This window comes from Balaenoptera physalus (genome assembly GCF_965194825.1).
Source record: "Balaenoptera physalus genome assembly, chromosome: 19".
Classification (NCBI taxonomy): Eukaryota; Metazoa; Chordata; class Mammalia; order Artiodactyla; family Balaenopteridae; genus Balaenoptera; species Balaenoptera physalus.
Window position 1 is genome coordinate 54,048,808 of NC_138900.1, and position 17,093 is coordinate 54,065,900.

At 51.9% G+C, this 17,093-nt stretch overlaps 1 protein-coding gene and 1 long non-coding RNA gene across 2 annotated transcripts in view; both read right to left on the reverse strand.

The window, feature by feature from the left end:
• CALB2 (calbindin 2) overlaps positions 1 to 3,024 on the reverse strand; it is a 28,547-nt gene extending 25,523 nt beyond the window's left edge. The window contains exon 1 of the mRNA XM_082439221.1: positions 2,844 to 3,024. Coding sequence (XP_082295347.1) covers positions 2,844 to 2,940 — 97 coding nt within the window. The 5' untranslated portion in view covers positions 2,941 to 3,024. The remainder of the gene's footprint in view (positions 1 to 2,843) is intronic.
• LOC309649354 overlaps positions 1 to 17,093 on the reverse strand; it is a 460,714-nt gene that overhangs the window by 39,236 nt on the left and 404,385 nt on the right. The window lies entirely within an intron of this gene.

Below are 17,093 nucleotides of genomic sequence, written 5' to 3' on the forward strand. Positions count from 1 at the left end.
TCCAAGTGCATGACCTTGGCTGACCACTGAGGAGGAGTGGGGGGGACTAGGAGAGGATTCCTGGGTCCCCCTACCCTCTCACTTTGCTGCGTGATCTTGTGAAAAGAACGTTGCCTCTTTGAGTCCCAGTTTCCCCCTCTTCAGACACCTGCTCCTTCCTTTCTCCACTGCAAGGCTGATGATCATTTTGAAGATAATCTAATTCTTTGGGCAAAGTCACCAGGATGACGGCTTTTCCTCCTCATTAGAAATGGGCTGAGTTAGGAGGGTCAGATCCCTGCCTCATCCCCACTCTCCTCGGAATCCACCTTCTCTACGGACTCCTAGTCTCCGTTTACTAGAGTCCAGGAGGGGTGGGGTGGGTCGGTGCTCCCCCTCCTTGGTGGCTGGGACTAATTGGGCTCCAGAGGGCTCACCCCAGGGACCTGGTGAGCTGTGGAGAGTCCTCCCGGAGCTCTTTAACTCTGTGAGCGGCAGGGGGACTCTTAGAGTCGGGAAAAAACCCCAAGATAAAAACAGAAGCCAGGGTTAGTAAGAGGAGGCCCAGCCAGGGCAGGGAGGACCTCAGGGGTGAGGGAGAAGCTCCCTGGCAGCCATGGGAGTTCAGGAGGGGACAGGTAGGGAAGGTCCAGAGCAAGGTGACCCACAGCTTAATTCTGGGTCCTTTAGTCGAATTTCAATTTGGCTATAGCCTCATTTTCCTAAATCGCCTTCTGCGCCATCTCTGGTATTTTAATCCTTTTTTGCTTTCCTTCTCTGTTAGGTCCATGGTCCCTCCTTGGGACTTCCCTGAAGTGGTGACCAGAGCGGGCAATGGGATGCCGACGGGGACAAGGAACCAAGAAGCAATCTAGCTCCCCTTTCACATTGAACCAGAGGTACGATGGTTTTGGGGGTCTTTAAAGACTCTTTGGCCTCATGCTAGCTTAGCTATGCTCCAGCCATAGGACCCCTCTGTAGTATTAAAGGGACTGCCCATCACCTCCGAGGCTGGATCAGGAGGGAAAGCAGGTGTCCAGAAACCAGAGTTGGGGAATTAAGCGCTGGCCAGGAACCAGTGCCGCCATCACCTCGCTACATGACCTCAGAGAAGTCACACTTTGTGTGTGTTCCCTCATCTGCACAAGGAGAATCGTGGTCTGCCCACAGCCTCACTGTGCAGGACCCAAGGTGCGATTGTGTTTTGAAAAGTACAAAGTCTCAGACAAATGTGAGGATTTGCATGATTATCAAGAGCGCTCTTGGTTGGCCCCGTGAGAACTGGGGGAGAATAGAACTGTGGAGTCCTCTGTTTATAGCTGACTCATCTGGCAGGAGGCCTGTGGTATAACCTTGGCCACTTGGTAACTTTCCTTGAATCATGCAAGTCTCTGGTGCAGATAAACTGGCAGGAGAAGCCTTAGGGAGTGCGCGTGTCACCTAGAATACAGAAAGGCTGCAATCTTCTTATAGCCCTTTCCCCCAAGGGAGTTTTATGGTACCAGCCAGGGATTGGAAATACAGCCCCTCCTTAGCCCCATTTTACAGATTTAACAATCTACCCACCTCCTTTAGTAATTCATAGGCAGATCACCGTCCTAATCCAGGTGTCACATGCCCAGTCCTCTGCACCCCCAGATTCTCAGTTTGCTCCAAGGGAACAAAACTTCATTGGTTATCATACCCATTAACCCCTGCCTCTCCACAGCACTCTGGGCCGAGGGCCTCTGTTTAGCCACCTTTATGCCCGCCCTGCCGAGGTGGGGAAGGGAAGGGAGAAGAATGGAGGGAGCCTCCACCTGGTCCTCCCTCTGGTTCCCATGCCCCTCGCTCTCAATCCCAGGATATACACCCTGGGCCACCACCCTGCCAGTGGTCTGAGATGCCAGAACGTTTCGGATGCCCACCCCAGCCAGGACCTCTGAGAAGGAAATCAGATCACTTAATTTTTTGGAGTGGTGGAGAAAAAGTCTCTAGTGATATCAGAAACCTCTAAAAGGGGGGGGGGGCTCCCTTTATGCCTGAGTCAGGCCATCACAGACCCTTGGAATCCCAGTCCTTAGAGCCAACTTCCAAATGTCGTTCAGTCCAGCCCTCGATTTTTGGGTGAGTAAATGTCAAGACCACACAGAGCAGAGGGTGGGTCACTGAGGCATTTAAGATTGTGCCTCCCCCGATCCAGAGAAGGAAGGAGTCACCCAAAGCACCCAGGATTATCACCATGAGGGAACATGTCAAGGCTGGCACCCCAAGCTTGCCTCCCACCACACCCTGTGAGTGGGACCTGAATGCCCGTGAGGGATGGAACGTGGGCAGAAGAAGCCTAGGGGATGCTCACTGCTGGATGCCCTCTCCACTCCTCCCACCAAACAGGCTGGGGAGGCCAAGAGTGTCCCTTCAGGACCCCCCAGCTTGCCCCAGCCCCAGGACCCCACGGGGCTAACCTGGTATTCAACAAAAGGGGAACTTGAGGGAAGAAATGAGTGGGCGTCTGAGACCTGTGGCTGCCGCAGCTGAAGGCAGGATGTTACCTTGAAGAGAAAGGCGGGGAAGATAAGACGGCAGGGGGAGTCATGGGGAGCCTTGCCAGCCCAGGCCTCCCCTCTGGGAAAGCCCAAACTTGCCCAGAATGAGGCTGCAAAAGCCGGTGGGCTCTGTCGTCTCTGTCAGGGAAGAAAACTTACGGGCGGTTGTCACCAGGGCAACCAGGTGTCTCCCAAACTCGAGACCCCGACCTCAGCAGGCTCTGCACCCAAAACACCCCCTGGGGCAGTCTTACCCCTGCCCGCAACTTCCTTGCCCTCTTTCCTCCACCGCAGGTCCCCTGGGGGCGAGCGGGCACACAAGTTGGGAGCTTTACTGACCGTCTGCGTCAAAGTGCTTCCAGATCTCCAGGAACTGGGACGCCGTCAGCTCGGCCAGGTGCAGGTAAGGGGGCTGCTGCTGCTGCGGCCCAGCCATGGCGAGCCGCTCGGAGACCTCAGGCAGCACTGTGCTCTCGCTGCGCGCCGGCTCCTCTCCCGCACTCGGCCAGGTCTCGCGCGCCACGCTGCCTTTATATACAATCCGGAGGCTGCGCCCGCGCCCTGCCGGCAGCAGGGGGCGCGCGCGCTCAGAGAATCGGCTTGGGTCTCAGCGGGGCGGCGGCCGACCCGGGGCTCCGCAGGGGTTCGCGGGGTGGGGGCGCCCGTCTGTGCTGAGACCACTCCTCGCCTGGCCAGGGAAACAGAGGCTCTCGGGTGCAAAGGGGAGAGAGGCTGCCCTTGCCTTCCTTCTCCCTCTCTCTGATCATCTGGAGTGCAGCCACCACGTATCATCACTGGCAGCGGCAATAATACTAACAGTAGTAACAGCAACACCACCAGTAGTAATAATAATAAAAGTTTGACAAGTCTTTAGCACCGGGACTTCGGAGTTCTCTAGGACTTTCTCATGCCTCCTCTCCTCTGACCCTTTCACAGCAGGAAGACCAGGGACCACTTTTCCGATGAGGGGACTTGAGACTTAAAAGGACCAAATGACTTGCCCAGCCTGGCTCTGTTTCCTCGCTCTCATAGCTCCTTAATGGGGCCCAGACTTGCGGAGAAGCCGAGGGTTCTCTAGGCTTTACTGGGGGTGGCTGGAGTCAGCGACCCCCAGGAGGGATCCAGATGGGAGTGGAGGAGGGGCTTCCACTGATTGCCCTCGTCTGGGTACCTCCCTCCACCCTCTGGTGCCTGCCGCACCCTGGTCAGGCTCTGGGGGCTTTGAGACACTCGTTCGGAGAGCTGCAGAACTATATCCTCCTCTACCAGGTCTTAGCCACGCCCACCCATAGACGTCGTGTGAATTTGCTTAGGCTGGTGGGCAGAGAAGGTCTCACACTGACCTAGGAATATTCTGCGCTGGTCTCAGAAAAGACAGAAGCAGCTGCTGAGGGTACAGCCCGAGAATATAGACAGGACTCCCCAGCTGGGGGCTAGGCTCCCTCCCCATTCTCCCTGGGGGCCTGAGCCTGGGGGCCTGTCCTGGCCTTGTGGACCGTTACCCCCAGAGTGGCAGCTTTGTCCCCACTTTCTCCCCTCTCCTGCTGAGTGACTGAGAAATGAATTGATGCTCATTATCATGTGCTAATGAATGTTAGCTGAACTGCCTTCCAAAAGGAGAGCAAAGGCAAGGAGGTGAGAATGAAAAGGAGGTCACCAGGGGAGAGAGGAAAACCAGGAGGAGACAGAGGGGGTAGGTTGTTTCTTAGGGGGAAGGACGAGCCCATAGTGAGCCCAAAAGAGGCAATACAGAGTGAAGGTTCCAAAACCACTTGTTTTTTTTCTGCCCAGAGCAAAAGTGTTTAGAGTTCCTTGCAGGAACAGACTAGGAGAGAGGAGGTGTCATTAAGAAGCTAGCTTTCCAGGCCTGTATGCATCCCCCTCCCCCATGCTGCTGGCGAAGGGTCCAGGGCTGAGGAATTCACCAAAACCGCTGGGTCTAGAGAGGCAGGATTGCTCAGTGGTTAAGAACAGGCACTCTAGAATCAGGCTGCTTGGATTTGAATCCCAGAGTAAGCTGTGTGACCTTGGGCAAATTACATAACCTATCTGTGCTTCAATTGTTCTCTTCTACAAAATGCGAATGTGGGTATTTGCCTCTTAGAATTGTTCCGAGGATTAAATGAGCTCATGCTCCGGCTGCCCTTTGTGGAGAAAGAGCAGCAGTGGTTGGTGTGGCAAGAAATTCCTTGGCCAGCATCCCTCCCCTGAGGTAACTAGTAGTTTCTAGAGGGGCTAACCCCAGAGTGAGGCCAAGGGGAAAGGCTAAACACAGGCTGTTAACCAGTGTGCTGCCAGCCCTTCTGGGGTCAGGCTCAGCCCCTTCCAGCTCTGACACTGTCATCTGGGCTCTTCTGGCTCACTTCCTGCGCCCTCCCCTGGCCCAGATCTGGGGTGAGGGATCTCATTTCTGGCTCTCTAAAGACCCAAACCAGTAACCCCCTTGCTGCTTTGGTTTTCCTGGCGAGGAAGAGAGAGTGGAGCTCATGCTTCCTACTTTCCCGAGCTGCTGAGATGGGGGAAGATGTTGGCTTGACTAGGAGAGGTCCTGAGTATGACAGCAGGGTGACCACAGTGGTCTCCAAAGCCTGCATCGGGATAGCCCTGCATCGTTCATTTTAGATGCATGCTTGGAGTCTCTTTCTGGGAGACGCATCCCTGACTCCCAGATACAGGCCCAAGGAAGGCTGCAGAGCCCAAGCAGATCCCTTTGTTCCCAAGCTGAGTCCTGCAGAAGCAGTCATGTTTAGGATTATTTAGCAGTCATGTTTAGGATTGCTCTGCGGTTGGAGAGATGCGGGTACAAAACCTACTTTGAGACCTTGGCCAAGCTATTTAACCTCTTTGAACCTTAGTAAAAATACAGGTAATAATAATACTGGTGGCACAAAGTCAGTGTAAGGACCAAAAATAATGTAGTCGAGGAGTTAGTTAGCAAGAATCCTGGCAGCTGTAAGTGTTTAATTAAAAGGTGGATATTGTTATTAATATAGAATGTTAGGAATTTTCTTGTTGTTCTGAAAGAGTAGCACAAAAGGGGCTTAGTATCCCACTTGTTAAACTTCTCCCCAGGAGCTAGGTACCTCCTGTCTGCTGGGCTGTCCTCTACTTCCAACCAAGGCCATGGGCTATGAAAGGAGAAGCTGCATGGGGGAGAGGGGGGAGCTTAGTCTTTGGGGAGTGCAGCGTGTGTGGCCCCTCTGAAGCCACACTTTGCTGGGGAGGCTCCAGAAGACCTCGCCAGGTCATGGGGGGTGCCTGCTGTAAGGGGACACTGGCAGGCCCGCCTGCTCCCGGAGCAGAATTCTGGAGTCTGGGCCCCTTGTGAAGACAGAACTGGGCCTTGTGTCTGACTTAGAGCTGTCTGAAGGCCCAGGCTGTCCTGTCCTGGGCCTAGAAGGAAGGTGGGGGCAATCGCACCCCGTTCCTGTTCTCTGCAGCCCTTCCTTGGAGGTTGCTGTGGCTTCTGGGAAGGTGCACAGAGTTGAAAGAAGGAGCAAAAGCTAGATACTGCTGGTTGATCCTTGGTGTTGAAGGAGGCCAGGGTGGACCTGAAAATGGCTCCAAGAAAGCCTTCATTCTACCGTGCAAGGTGCCCTCGAACTCCCCAGAGACCAGCTGCAGTTCCCACAACCCAAGGTGACCAGATAGGTAAGAAGATCTCCTCCCTGCCCCGGCCCCTGCCCACCGAAGGAGGAGATGTCTCAGAGCCAGCCCACCCCTCCTCTCCATGCTCAGCCCCAAGCCAAGACTCTAGTCTGTAGCGGGGGGAGGAGGAGAGCTTTGAATAGGAGAAAAAACTGGAGTTTTAAGCTGGACCTGACCAAGTTTAAATACCTGAATGTGAGAAGAAAAACATGGATCCAGAAATCGCTCAGGAATGGGAAAGAGTTTCAGTGAGCATATTTGAAAGCAGTGACTATAGAAACAAAATCCTTTTATGTTTATGTGTCAATGAATTGAGACCTTTGTAATTATTTTTGGATGTCTGAGGTTCTGCGACTCCTCCAGGATCTCCCCACATGTTTATAACGACGACAGCAATGATGATGACCACAAGGATACCTTTAGTTGACTTTAAAAAGAGGGCTTTTACTGTGTCTTGCTTGGTTAGGTCCTCACAACTAGCCTATCAGTGCGAGAATTGGGCCTATTTTGAAGATAAGGAAACCAAAGCTCAGAGAGATGAACACCCAAGACCAGGGGTGGGAGATAGGGAACATTTTGGCTCCTCTGGTCTATGGAGTCCTTGTGGACCAGGCGCTAAGGCCCTGGACAATATGTACAAAGTTCTTCCCATGTCCTGACCACTGGAACTGCAGGGAGCCTCCTAGTGGCAAGGGATGACACCACGTCTGCTGTTTCTGAGATGCCTAGGAGTTCAGCTGATGGCTGGTTCCTCCTTCCCCAGAAGGGGCAGACTGGGTGCCATCCTTCCTTTTGCACCCCCGCGCCACCAGCTGCATCATGAGGGCTGCAATCCAGTACCAAGGATTGGCAGGAAGACTTGCCCTCTGCCTCAGACCCCAGACTTGCTCCCCCAAGAAGGGAGGGAAGCCTGCTGACTGTGAGGTGGTGAGATGCAGGAGAACAGATGACAAACAACTTGCTAGCCGGTATCCACTGGGCTGAGGTAATTGGCAGAGCCGCTCAGAGCACCTGGTGTTATTTTGGAGAACATCAAAGAAAAAATCAGAAAACCTGCTTGGTTCCTCCCTCTGCCTGGAAATATTTCTTCCAGGTATTGCCTCTTTGGTCTTTAAAATGGTTAGGCCTGGTTACTGGGGTGCCGGAGAGCTGGCCTTGCTTCCCAGAAAGAAGGATGAAAAGGATGCAGGAGCCCAGCAGTTTCCATGGAAACGAATCAGGTGGAGGGAGAATAGAGTCCAGAGGAACCCAGAGGTGGGAGCAGGACTTCTGAATAAACTCAGTCTGAAGCCTGAGAATCTGTGGACAAAATACTCCCCTCTGAGCAAAGGATTTGGGTCACCAGGATAGCAATAGGAGGTGGAATGACAGTAACTGGGGGCTGTTGAGTGACACCCTCCCCCAATAGGTAGGGACTCAGAAGAGGCTGAGAGCTCAGGCTTCAGGATCCCACAGGCCCCTTTTAGCTCTTGGTTTTGCTGCTAATCAGCAGTTCTGCCATGTGATGGCTGTGTGACCCTTGGCAAAGCTTCCAACCTCTCTGAGCTTTCCTTTCCTCGTTGGTAAGATCTAGTAACTTCCTCATATGACCTTTATGAGCATTAAGAGTTGGAAAGCATGTAAAGAGTGATGTAGGGCCTGGAACATATGAAGCACTCAAATGTTGTTATTATAGGTGAGGAAACTGAAGGCAGATGCTAGGGGTCTCATTGAGTCAGTGCAGCCCACTCCCCGGCCAAAGTGCAGTCAAGGATAGGAAGTAAGAGATCGCATCCCAGAGTGGGAAGGAGCTGCTGGAAGGGATGCCCTCTCTGCGGCGAACAGACTGGTATGCAGCTGTGAGGTCTGGAATTGCTGCAGCCACCTTGACACCATGAGTGAGAGTCTAGAGTGGCCCAAGATGGAGAAGGGCACAGGGTGGAGACTGAGGATGCAGTCCAATCACAAAAGGCAAGACAGAGAGACTGCAAGAAATTGGGTCACATGTAACATCATTTGAGCTGCTGGATCAAGCTGAGCCTGAAGTACCTTGGACTTTTCAGTTATATGAGTTGATATATAACCATTGGTGTTTAAGCCCATTTATATTAGATTTTCTTTCATTTGTAACCAAAAAGTCCTAACTAATAATCCAAGAAGAGGACAGTTGTTCTCATGAGACCTGGACTTGGGAAACCTTCAGGGACCAGGCTCCTCTCTTTCCTTTTTTCTTAGGGCAGCAAGCCACTCCTGCTCAGATTCTGTCTCCATCTGCACAGTTTGTCCAGTTTCTTCTCTCCCACAGCACCTGTCCTCACGACTTTGCCTTTCCTTGCCTATCATCGCCACCTGGCCTTGACTTGTCCTCAAGAGTCACAGCTTCCGTTTCCCCTCTGTTTGTTTCCCTTTCCCAAATCCCAAGAGAAGGATCTGATCGGTCTAGTTCATCTCTTTATGTCAGGCCATTCAAATCATAAGTTGCCGCCCAGCTGTGGATCCAGTCAGAAGGGGGTGAGGGGAGCGGAGCGGGGGGCAGTGCAGAGAAGTGGCTGTTTCCCTTAGAGGGAGTTGTGGGCACAGTGGCATTAATGAACACCTTTAGTCTTGGGTGCTCAACGTGGAAAACTCAAATAGGCAGTGGGACATGTTTGCTGTAAACCTGGGTAAAAAGCACTCTGACCAGTGAGTCCAAATGCAAAAGAGCTGGGGAAGGGGGTGTCATCTAGAACAGGGGTTGGCAAACTTTTTTTTTGTAAAGGACCATATAGTAAATTTTTTTAGCTTTTCAGGCCAGAGTGTCAGTCTCAGCTACTCAACTCTGCCATTGTAGCACAAAAGCAGCCAAGGACAATATGTAAACAAACATGGCTCTGTTTCAATAAAACTTTATTTACAAAAACATGCACTGGGCCAGATTTGGCCTGGGACATAGTTTGCTGATTCCTGGCCAAGTAGAATGAATTTTAGTCTCTCTCTAACCTCTTAAAGCCTCAGTTTCTTCTCCTATGAAACAGGAACACTACTAATAGAACCTACGCAGAAGAACTGTAATGATTCAGTAAAATGATGCATGTAAATTACTCTGCATAGTGTCTGGCACAGAGTAGATAGATATTGGCTGCTTTTATTCTTTTTATCACTGGGTGGGATCTCAGAATAACTGGATTCTATGTCTACCAATTTGCTTTATGAATCTACAAGAGTCTCTTCATCTTCTCTGAGCTGAGCTGGGAACTGATAATTCCTCTCTCCAGAAGGTTAGAGAAGATCACTAAAGGACCGGGGTGAAGGAGATCGAGTAAGATAAGGCTCAGGCAAGGCCGGCAGAGGGAAATATAACTGCAAATGAATCCAAACCTGCAGGGCCTCTGTGTGAGGCTGGCTTGGCCTCTGCGTGGGGGCCTGGCAGGGAGCCCTGGGCTTGATTTGCAAACAAACCTGCTCCATTTCCTGCCAGAATGGGACTTCCTGGTGGCTGAGAATTTGTATCCTTTCACCAAGGATAGGTAAAGTGTCCCTAGAGGAGCAGTGTCCCACTTCCAGGATTTTCCAGGGTGTAGCAGGGATGTTGGAGTGAGGTGCTCAGAGGTCAGGGTTGCATTCCATTCATTCATAAGCTCGTTTAAAACTGAATTATTCATGCCCTCAGAAAAATATTTAATAACCATCGGCTTTGTGCCAGGCACTGTAGTAGGCCTTAGGGAGTCACTGGTTAGAAAAACAGAAATAGTCCCTCCCTTCAGGAGTTTAAAGTCGAGTGGGGGAGACAGATAGTGATCAAACCACATAATGGAACATAGAAGGGAAAACAGTTTTTAACAAGAGTCCCGTAAATATCTAGTGTTTAAGGGAGGTCATTCTGAGAGGGAATTAACCGGGAGAAAGGAGGAGGGGAGCATTCCTGGGATTTGAACCCCATGCTCCGTGGTGGAGGAACTGTAAGAAGAGTAGTGGGATTGGAGCATAGGGTGGGTGGGGTGTGTGGTGGGATGGTGACCCCGGAGAGGTAGGCGTTGGCCAGGGTCCATCTCCAGGGGAGGTGGCCACCTTCCTTCCGTCAAGGGCAATCCCTGGAGAAGGGTGCAGGTGTGACAGGTAGCAGCCAACACCTGCAGCAGCTGTGAGGTGGGAGCCCTGGTTAGGGAAGGGGATGGAGTGGGACCCCAGGAGCAGCTGCTATGCCCCAGACAGGACAGGTGCATCGCAGCAGTCCAGCCAGCGAGAGACCAGGCCAGCCACTCCAGAGCAGCGGCCAGCAGGGAGGACCCAGTGTTCCTCCAAGTGACCTCCATCCCCCCACCGTTAGTTATCCGGTTATCACTGCCCTCCCTCACGCTCAGACACCACCCTGGAGAAGGAGGTGAGGAGAGGATGGAAAAGACTGAACATTTCTCTAAAGGAAACCAGATTCTCCAAAAGTGCCCTTCTGAGCAAAACAGCATGGTGGTACCATAAAATGGCAATTTTTTTTTTTTAAGTCTTTATTGAATTTGGTACCATATTGCTTCTGTTTTATGTTTTGGTTTTTTGGCTGCGAAGCATGTAGGATTTTAGCTCCCCGAGCAGGGATCGAACCCACACCCCCTGCATTGGAAAGTGAAGTCCTAACCACTGGACCGCCAGGGAATTCCCATAAATTGGCAATTTTAAAGTGTGTTCCCCCATTCCGGCCCCCCTACTGCCCGGCAGGGTAGAGGCATTTGAGGAAGACAGGACCAAGAAACTGTATCTTCCTTGTGCATCTATCTGAGTGATTTGTGACCCCACCATGCTCAGTTCTTCTCTGTCACCCCCACTAGAATGGAGGTAGGGACCTTGTCTATTTTGTTCATCACTTTTTCCTGGCTCTCAGCACAGTTTGTGGCCCATATGTGCTCAATGAATAATTGCTAAGTGAATGAATGAATGAATGAATGAAGGGCAGCAGAGAGGAAGAGGATATTTCTACTTAGAGAATTACGACCCTCTGAAAGCTCTAGAAATGAGCCCTTGCATGGACCTGGCCAGCTCAACTCCTGGCAATCAAGTGCCAGGCAACGGGCCCCCGAGGGTCACCCGCAGGAGGGCAGCTGCTTGCCCTGCTGGCGGCTGAAGCACCGTCTGGCGAGAAGGAGCTGTCTGGCTCTCGTCCTCTCCCTCATTCATTAATTCCCAGGCTTGGCTCATAGCTGCTTCCCTGCCCTGCTTTCCCCATCACGTCAGTGGGGATCCCCTCACAGGCAGAACACAGGATGGGGCTGGGCGGTGGGCAAGGAGCAGGCCCAGGCCGGAAGGAGCCACACTGGGGCGCTTCCTGGAACCTTCAGCTCTGGCTGTGATTGCTGATGGTCTGATACAGGAGCCAGAAGCCCGGGCCAAGCCCAGCCCAGCCAGTGCTGGAGGGTGACAAAGGAGGAGGTCCAAAAGCAAGAGAGGAACAGGGGGAGAAAGGGGAGGGGAGGGGAGGGAATGTGGTTTTCCAGGAGTCACAGAGACAGATAGTGAGGTCTGCGCCTACAGGGTCACTTGCCCATAGTAGATGCCAGTTGCGCCCTGCTGAGGACCCTTCAAACGATGGTACTGTGCCCACCGGCTGCTGTGAGGGTTGACTGCTAGGGCTCAAAGCTGCACCGTTCTCTGGAGGATTGCCGCCTTGCCCAGAGATGCTCCCCTACCCCACCGTGGGACAACCCATAGCCAATGACTGACGGATACGGCGTATCTCAGCCTGGCCCCTTGCCTCAGGGCGAGAGGACTCTGTGGCCCATTCATGCTCCAGAGCTCCCCAGAGATCAGGCTGAGGCCAGACTTCAGCTGAACCTGTACCTTCTCCCCTGGCTCCTCAGGGTTCCTCCTGGGTGCCCTCACCTCAATAACTCACCTGCGCAGAATCCCTGTCGTGGGCTCTGCTTTTACATCAGACCTAAGACACGCTCTCAGGCTAAGGTTCCTCTCTTACCACTTGTTGGAATTGAGCCCCACTCTCAGTCTAGGACTCTGGTTTCTGACACTATCTAGAAATGTTGTGTTTTCACAAGAGGGCAGGATATTTCCAGCATGTCAGTGGTTCTAACAAAGGGTTCTAGCACCGCCATTTGTTAGCTACATTAACTTGGACCAAGACGTTAACTTCTCAGGGGTTCTGTTTCTACATCTGAGGAATTGGGATCATGATACCATATTGGAGTGTGGCTGTGAGATAGAGAGGGCTGGGGGAGCCGGTGACAGAGAACCTGGCTTTAGAGTCAGATAGAACCGACCAGCTGTGTGTCTTGGGTGTGTTGTTAACCCCTCTCGGCTCAGTTTTCTCATCCATAAGATGAAAATAACGCTGGTACTGAAGCCGTGGGTTCCTGAGAGCCCCAAGTACATGCAAAGCACTTACAACAGAGCCTGGCACATTCAGGGAATATTAGCCACAGAAGGTTTATATGGCACCTGCACAGACCGAGTACCCAGTACGAAGTGAGTGTTGTTTTATTAATGGGGATGGTTCGTCTAAAGTCAGATGTCATAATAATGATAATAATAATAATAATAAAAAGTACCTTTGGTAATTTGGGAGAGGTGCCTATAAAGAGTGGCCCAGAAGTGTGACAGATGGAACCCTCGGGGCCTGATACATCACATGTGGGCTGGGGAGGGGTAGGCAGATGGAACCCACCCTCAGTCAGCTGGCATGAATCCGAAGCCACTGTTCTGCAGCAGCCTGCGGCTGGTGGCTTGCCTGCATGCCAGCCCATTTGTCACCCTGTCTTCTCCTCCACATTTGAAAGCAGATCCCCAGGGATCATGGACAGAGCACACAGAACAAGGAGCCGCTTTTTTTTCTTGATGGCTGGAGAGGGGAGGTAAGGATGGCGAGCAGCAAAGAATGACCAAGGGCTTGTCCTTGAGGAGAGGACGGTTTGACAAGATGGGAAAGGTGCAAATTCTGTCTCATGAAGGACAGGGAGCTGCGAGCTACGGCTCTCAGGCAAAATCCAGCCACCGCGTATGTTTGCATAGCCTGCAAACTAAGCATGGTTTTTACATTGTAAGTGGTTGGGAAAAAATTAGAAGAAGAATATTTTATGAAAATGATAAATTTCAGTGTCTGTAAGTAAGGTTTTAGTGGGACACAGCCCCGCCTATTCATTTACTTGGTGTCTACGGCTGCCCTCGTGCTACGATGGCAGAGTCCAGGGATTGCAACAGAGACTCTATGGCCAGAAAAGCCAAAAATGTTTACTGTCTGACCCTTCTAAAAAAAGTTGGCTGACTTCTGACTCAGAGCATCAGGCTGACCAAGACTGGGTAGAAGGAACGTTGCTTCTCCCCGCTTACATTTGCTTTTCCTCCACAATTCCATCTCTTTTTAATAACCCTCCCCTTCAAATGCTTGGTACTTTCTTAACACCTGGCTAAGGCAGAGGGAAGAATCTGACTAATAAATTCACCCTAAGGTGTTGGTGACTTAATGTATTGTGCCCTCCCTCTCCCAGGAGATTGAACTGAAGGAATAAGTCTTTGAGTGGTGGAATTTTAGGAACTGTGGATCGTGTGTGTGTGTGTGTGTGTGTGTGTGTGTGTGTGTGTGTGTGTGTGTGTGTGTGTGTGTGAGAGAGAGAGAGAGAGAGAGAGAGAGAGAGAGAGAGACATAAAGAGAGAAAAATGTTTAATCACAAAGGAAGCTGTAGAGCCCTGGCCCTAAGGATATAATAGATCAGTAGCTCCCTTGGGAAGGACTCACCTGGGAATGAGCAGTGTGAGTCCCCCTTAGTGGCCCCCGGGACTTCCGAGGGCGGGTTAGAGAACGTGTGATGCTTCCTGATGTGAACTCTCAACCCGGATGGTACAAGGCTTCTTTGATGACCAGATAGTGCTGGGAGGACATGGAGTATGTGAACAAGTCAGGACAATGGGGGCACCACATCCCTCCAGCTGCTGCCCAGGAGGTCAAGCCCCCGTGGTGTGGCCAGGGGACAGGTGACAGCTGGCTTTGTGCCTGTGTTGGCCTTGGCACTTGCTCTGCGGGCTCTGATGCTCTGGGTACCAGCTGCTTGCCTTTATGCAGAAGCATACCTTTGTCCTCCTCTTCTCTCTGCTACCTGGAACTGAAGGTCAGTCGCAGCTGGAGGGCAGAACGAGTGCAGCTTGGCCACCGCTGCTCAGCCATCCCCCAGACTGCGGACTCAGCCATCCTGACTTCAGGCCCTAAGTGGCTGGAGAGCTACAATGGGTTTCATCCAGCCTGCTGCCTTTGGTTTCTCCAGGCTGCCCTCTCTACCAGAACCAGGGAGAGCTTTCTGAAATGCCTGCTGGTATGGGCTGAACTGTGTCTCCCCCATCCCCACCCCGTCCCCCATTCATATGTTGAAGTCCTAACCTCAATACCTCAGACTGTGACTGTATTTGGGGATAGGACCTTTAAAGAGGTAATTAAGTTAAAATGAGGCCCTTAGGGTGGGCTCTAATCCAATCTGACTGGTGTCTTTCTAAGAAGAGACACCAGAAAGAGAGAGAGAGAGACACACACACACACACACACACACACACACCCACACACCAGGGGTGCTCAGAGGAAAGACCACGTGAGGACATAGCAAGAAGGCGGCCACCTACAAGCCACAGAGAGGTCAGAATGAAACCAACCCTGCCGACACCTGGATCTTGGACTTCTGGCTTCCAGAACTATGAGAAAATAAGTTTCTCTTGTGTAAGCCATGCAGTCTGTGATGTTTTGTTATGGCAGCCCCAGAAAACTAACACTCCAGCCGAACCACAGAACTCCCCATTTGAAATCTGCATGGACTCTCCATCATCCAAGATCTGCTTCCTGTGTGGCCTCCATGCCCCCGGTCTCATCTCCCACCGCCCCCCACGCGGCCTTCATCCACCCCCACCAAACTCCTTGCAGTTGCCAGAGTGTGTGTTGTTCCCTGGGGCCAAGCCCTTGCATATGTTGTATTCTGTGTTGGAAAGCTCATTCCCCCACCTGGCAACTGCTATGTCTCCTTCGAGACTCCTTCCCAGCATCACCTCCTCCGACCTCCCTGATAGGAGCGCTAAGTAGGGCTCTGGTGCAAGTTACGTGCTAGATGCCCCATGACCAGTCACGTGGATCCTAGACTTGTTTTATTTGTCTCTGCGGCCCCAGAATTCAGCACAAGACCAGACCCAGGATACAGTAATACCTCTTCCTCTGTGGTGGGTGATGGGCTGAGCATCCCACATGGATTACCTCCTCTAACTCTCAGCTGTGATGTGGGCATCACGTACTTCCCACCTCCTATCACTGCGGCGAGGAGTCAACGTTATAATGTACCCAAAGTGCTTGACACAGTGCCCTGTGCCTGGGATAGCTTCTGTGGGCTTTGCTTCTAGTAGCTCACACCTGCTCTCTTCCTCAGGGACCGCCTGAACCACTTCACCTGCAAGGGAACTGCTAGTGTGGGGTCAAGTCAGGCTGAGGCTTTAATAATTTTATTTATTTATTTAAAGATATTTATTTATTTATTTATTTTGCCTGCTTCAGGTCTTAGTTGCGGCATGCGGGGTCTTTCGTTGCAGTGCGCAGACTTCTCTCTAGTTGTGGCATGTGGGTTTTCTCTCTCTAGTTGTGGCATGGGCTCCAGAATGCATGAGCTCTGTAGTTTGTGGCACACGGGCTTTCTCCTTGAGGTGCGCGAGTTCAGTAGTTGTGGCACGTGGGCTTATTTGCCCCGAGGCATGTGGGATCTTAGTTCCCTGACCAGGGATCGAACCTTCATCCCCTGCATTGGAAGGCAGATTCTTTACCGCTGGACCACCAGGGAAGTCCCCAGGCTGAGGCTTTACCTGACGTCATGCCCTGGCTTGGCCTCCTCCCTTTCCCCATCCTGCTCCCTTCACCCCCTTACTGGTTCCTCCTGGCATCATTTCCTTGATAAATCACTGTCCCCAAATCCTTGTTCCACTTCTGGGAGACTCTAACCTAAGCTGGGGTCGGCAATAAAAGAACCAGATAATAAATATTTAATACATATTTTAGACTCTGGGCCTTATCGTCTGTCATAGCCACTCACCTCTGCCATCCTAGTTCGACAACACCCATAGACATTCTGTGAATGAATGTGCCTGGCTGTGTTCCAATAAAACTTTATTTAAAGAAGCAGGAGGTGGGCTGTATTTAGTCTGGGGGCCATAGTTTGCTGGCTTTAGACTAAAGACAACAGCCCTGGACGCTCGGTGCTCTGTCATATCCTCATTTTTATAAACAAAGAACCTGAGGTACAGAGAGGTTAAGCAGCCCGCCCAAGGTAACATGCTGGTGAGTGGCAGGGCCGGCCGCCTGGCTCTGAAGCCTCTATGCTGAACTGTTCACTGAAGTCAGGGCCTGGTAAATGAATGGCTCCAGGTGTCTTCCAGGGTGAAAGCAAACACAGTGCAGGTGAGAAAGTTCTGGTTGGCTTAACTCCCCTCCATCTCCAGAAAGAAGAGTAGCAAACGAATCCCTGCGGTGGGGCTGGGGTGATACATCTCCTCTGAAGTTCTGGGTGATTACTACTAAATCATTAATCGGTTCATTTGCCTTCCTAAAGCACTGGGTGGACTGAGCAGGACTCCTGGAATCCTTTGTGAAACTATGCGGTGGAATGATTTTAAAAATAGCACCGGATTTTTTGACAAGTGAAGTGTCAATTACCCTGCCGCTCCAGCACCCTGACCTGTGTGCTGCCGCCACTGTCCGCCCTTGGGCTTGGAGCCCTCCCCCAGCTTTGGATACTGAAGGCTTTGTTGAGGAGTGAGGTGAGGCTGTCAGTATGCCCCCGAATTTTCCAGCTCAGGCCAGGGAGCTGCTGCATGATGAGGGTCTCCAACCTGAACGTGATTCTGATGGGGACCTGGCAGATCCTTGCTTTCTGCACACCTCAGGGAGTGAGGTGGGGGTTAGAGGAGCCCAGGTTGGTGCCACCCAGTGGCCGCCAGCCCAGGAAGCTTTCTGGCCAGCTTTCTGTGTGT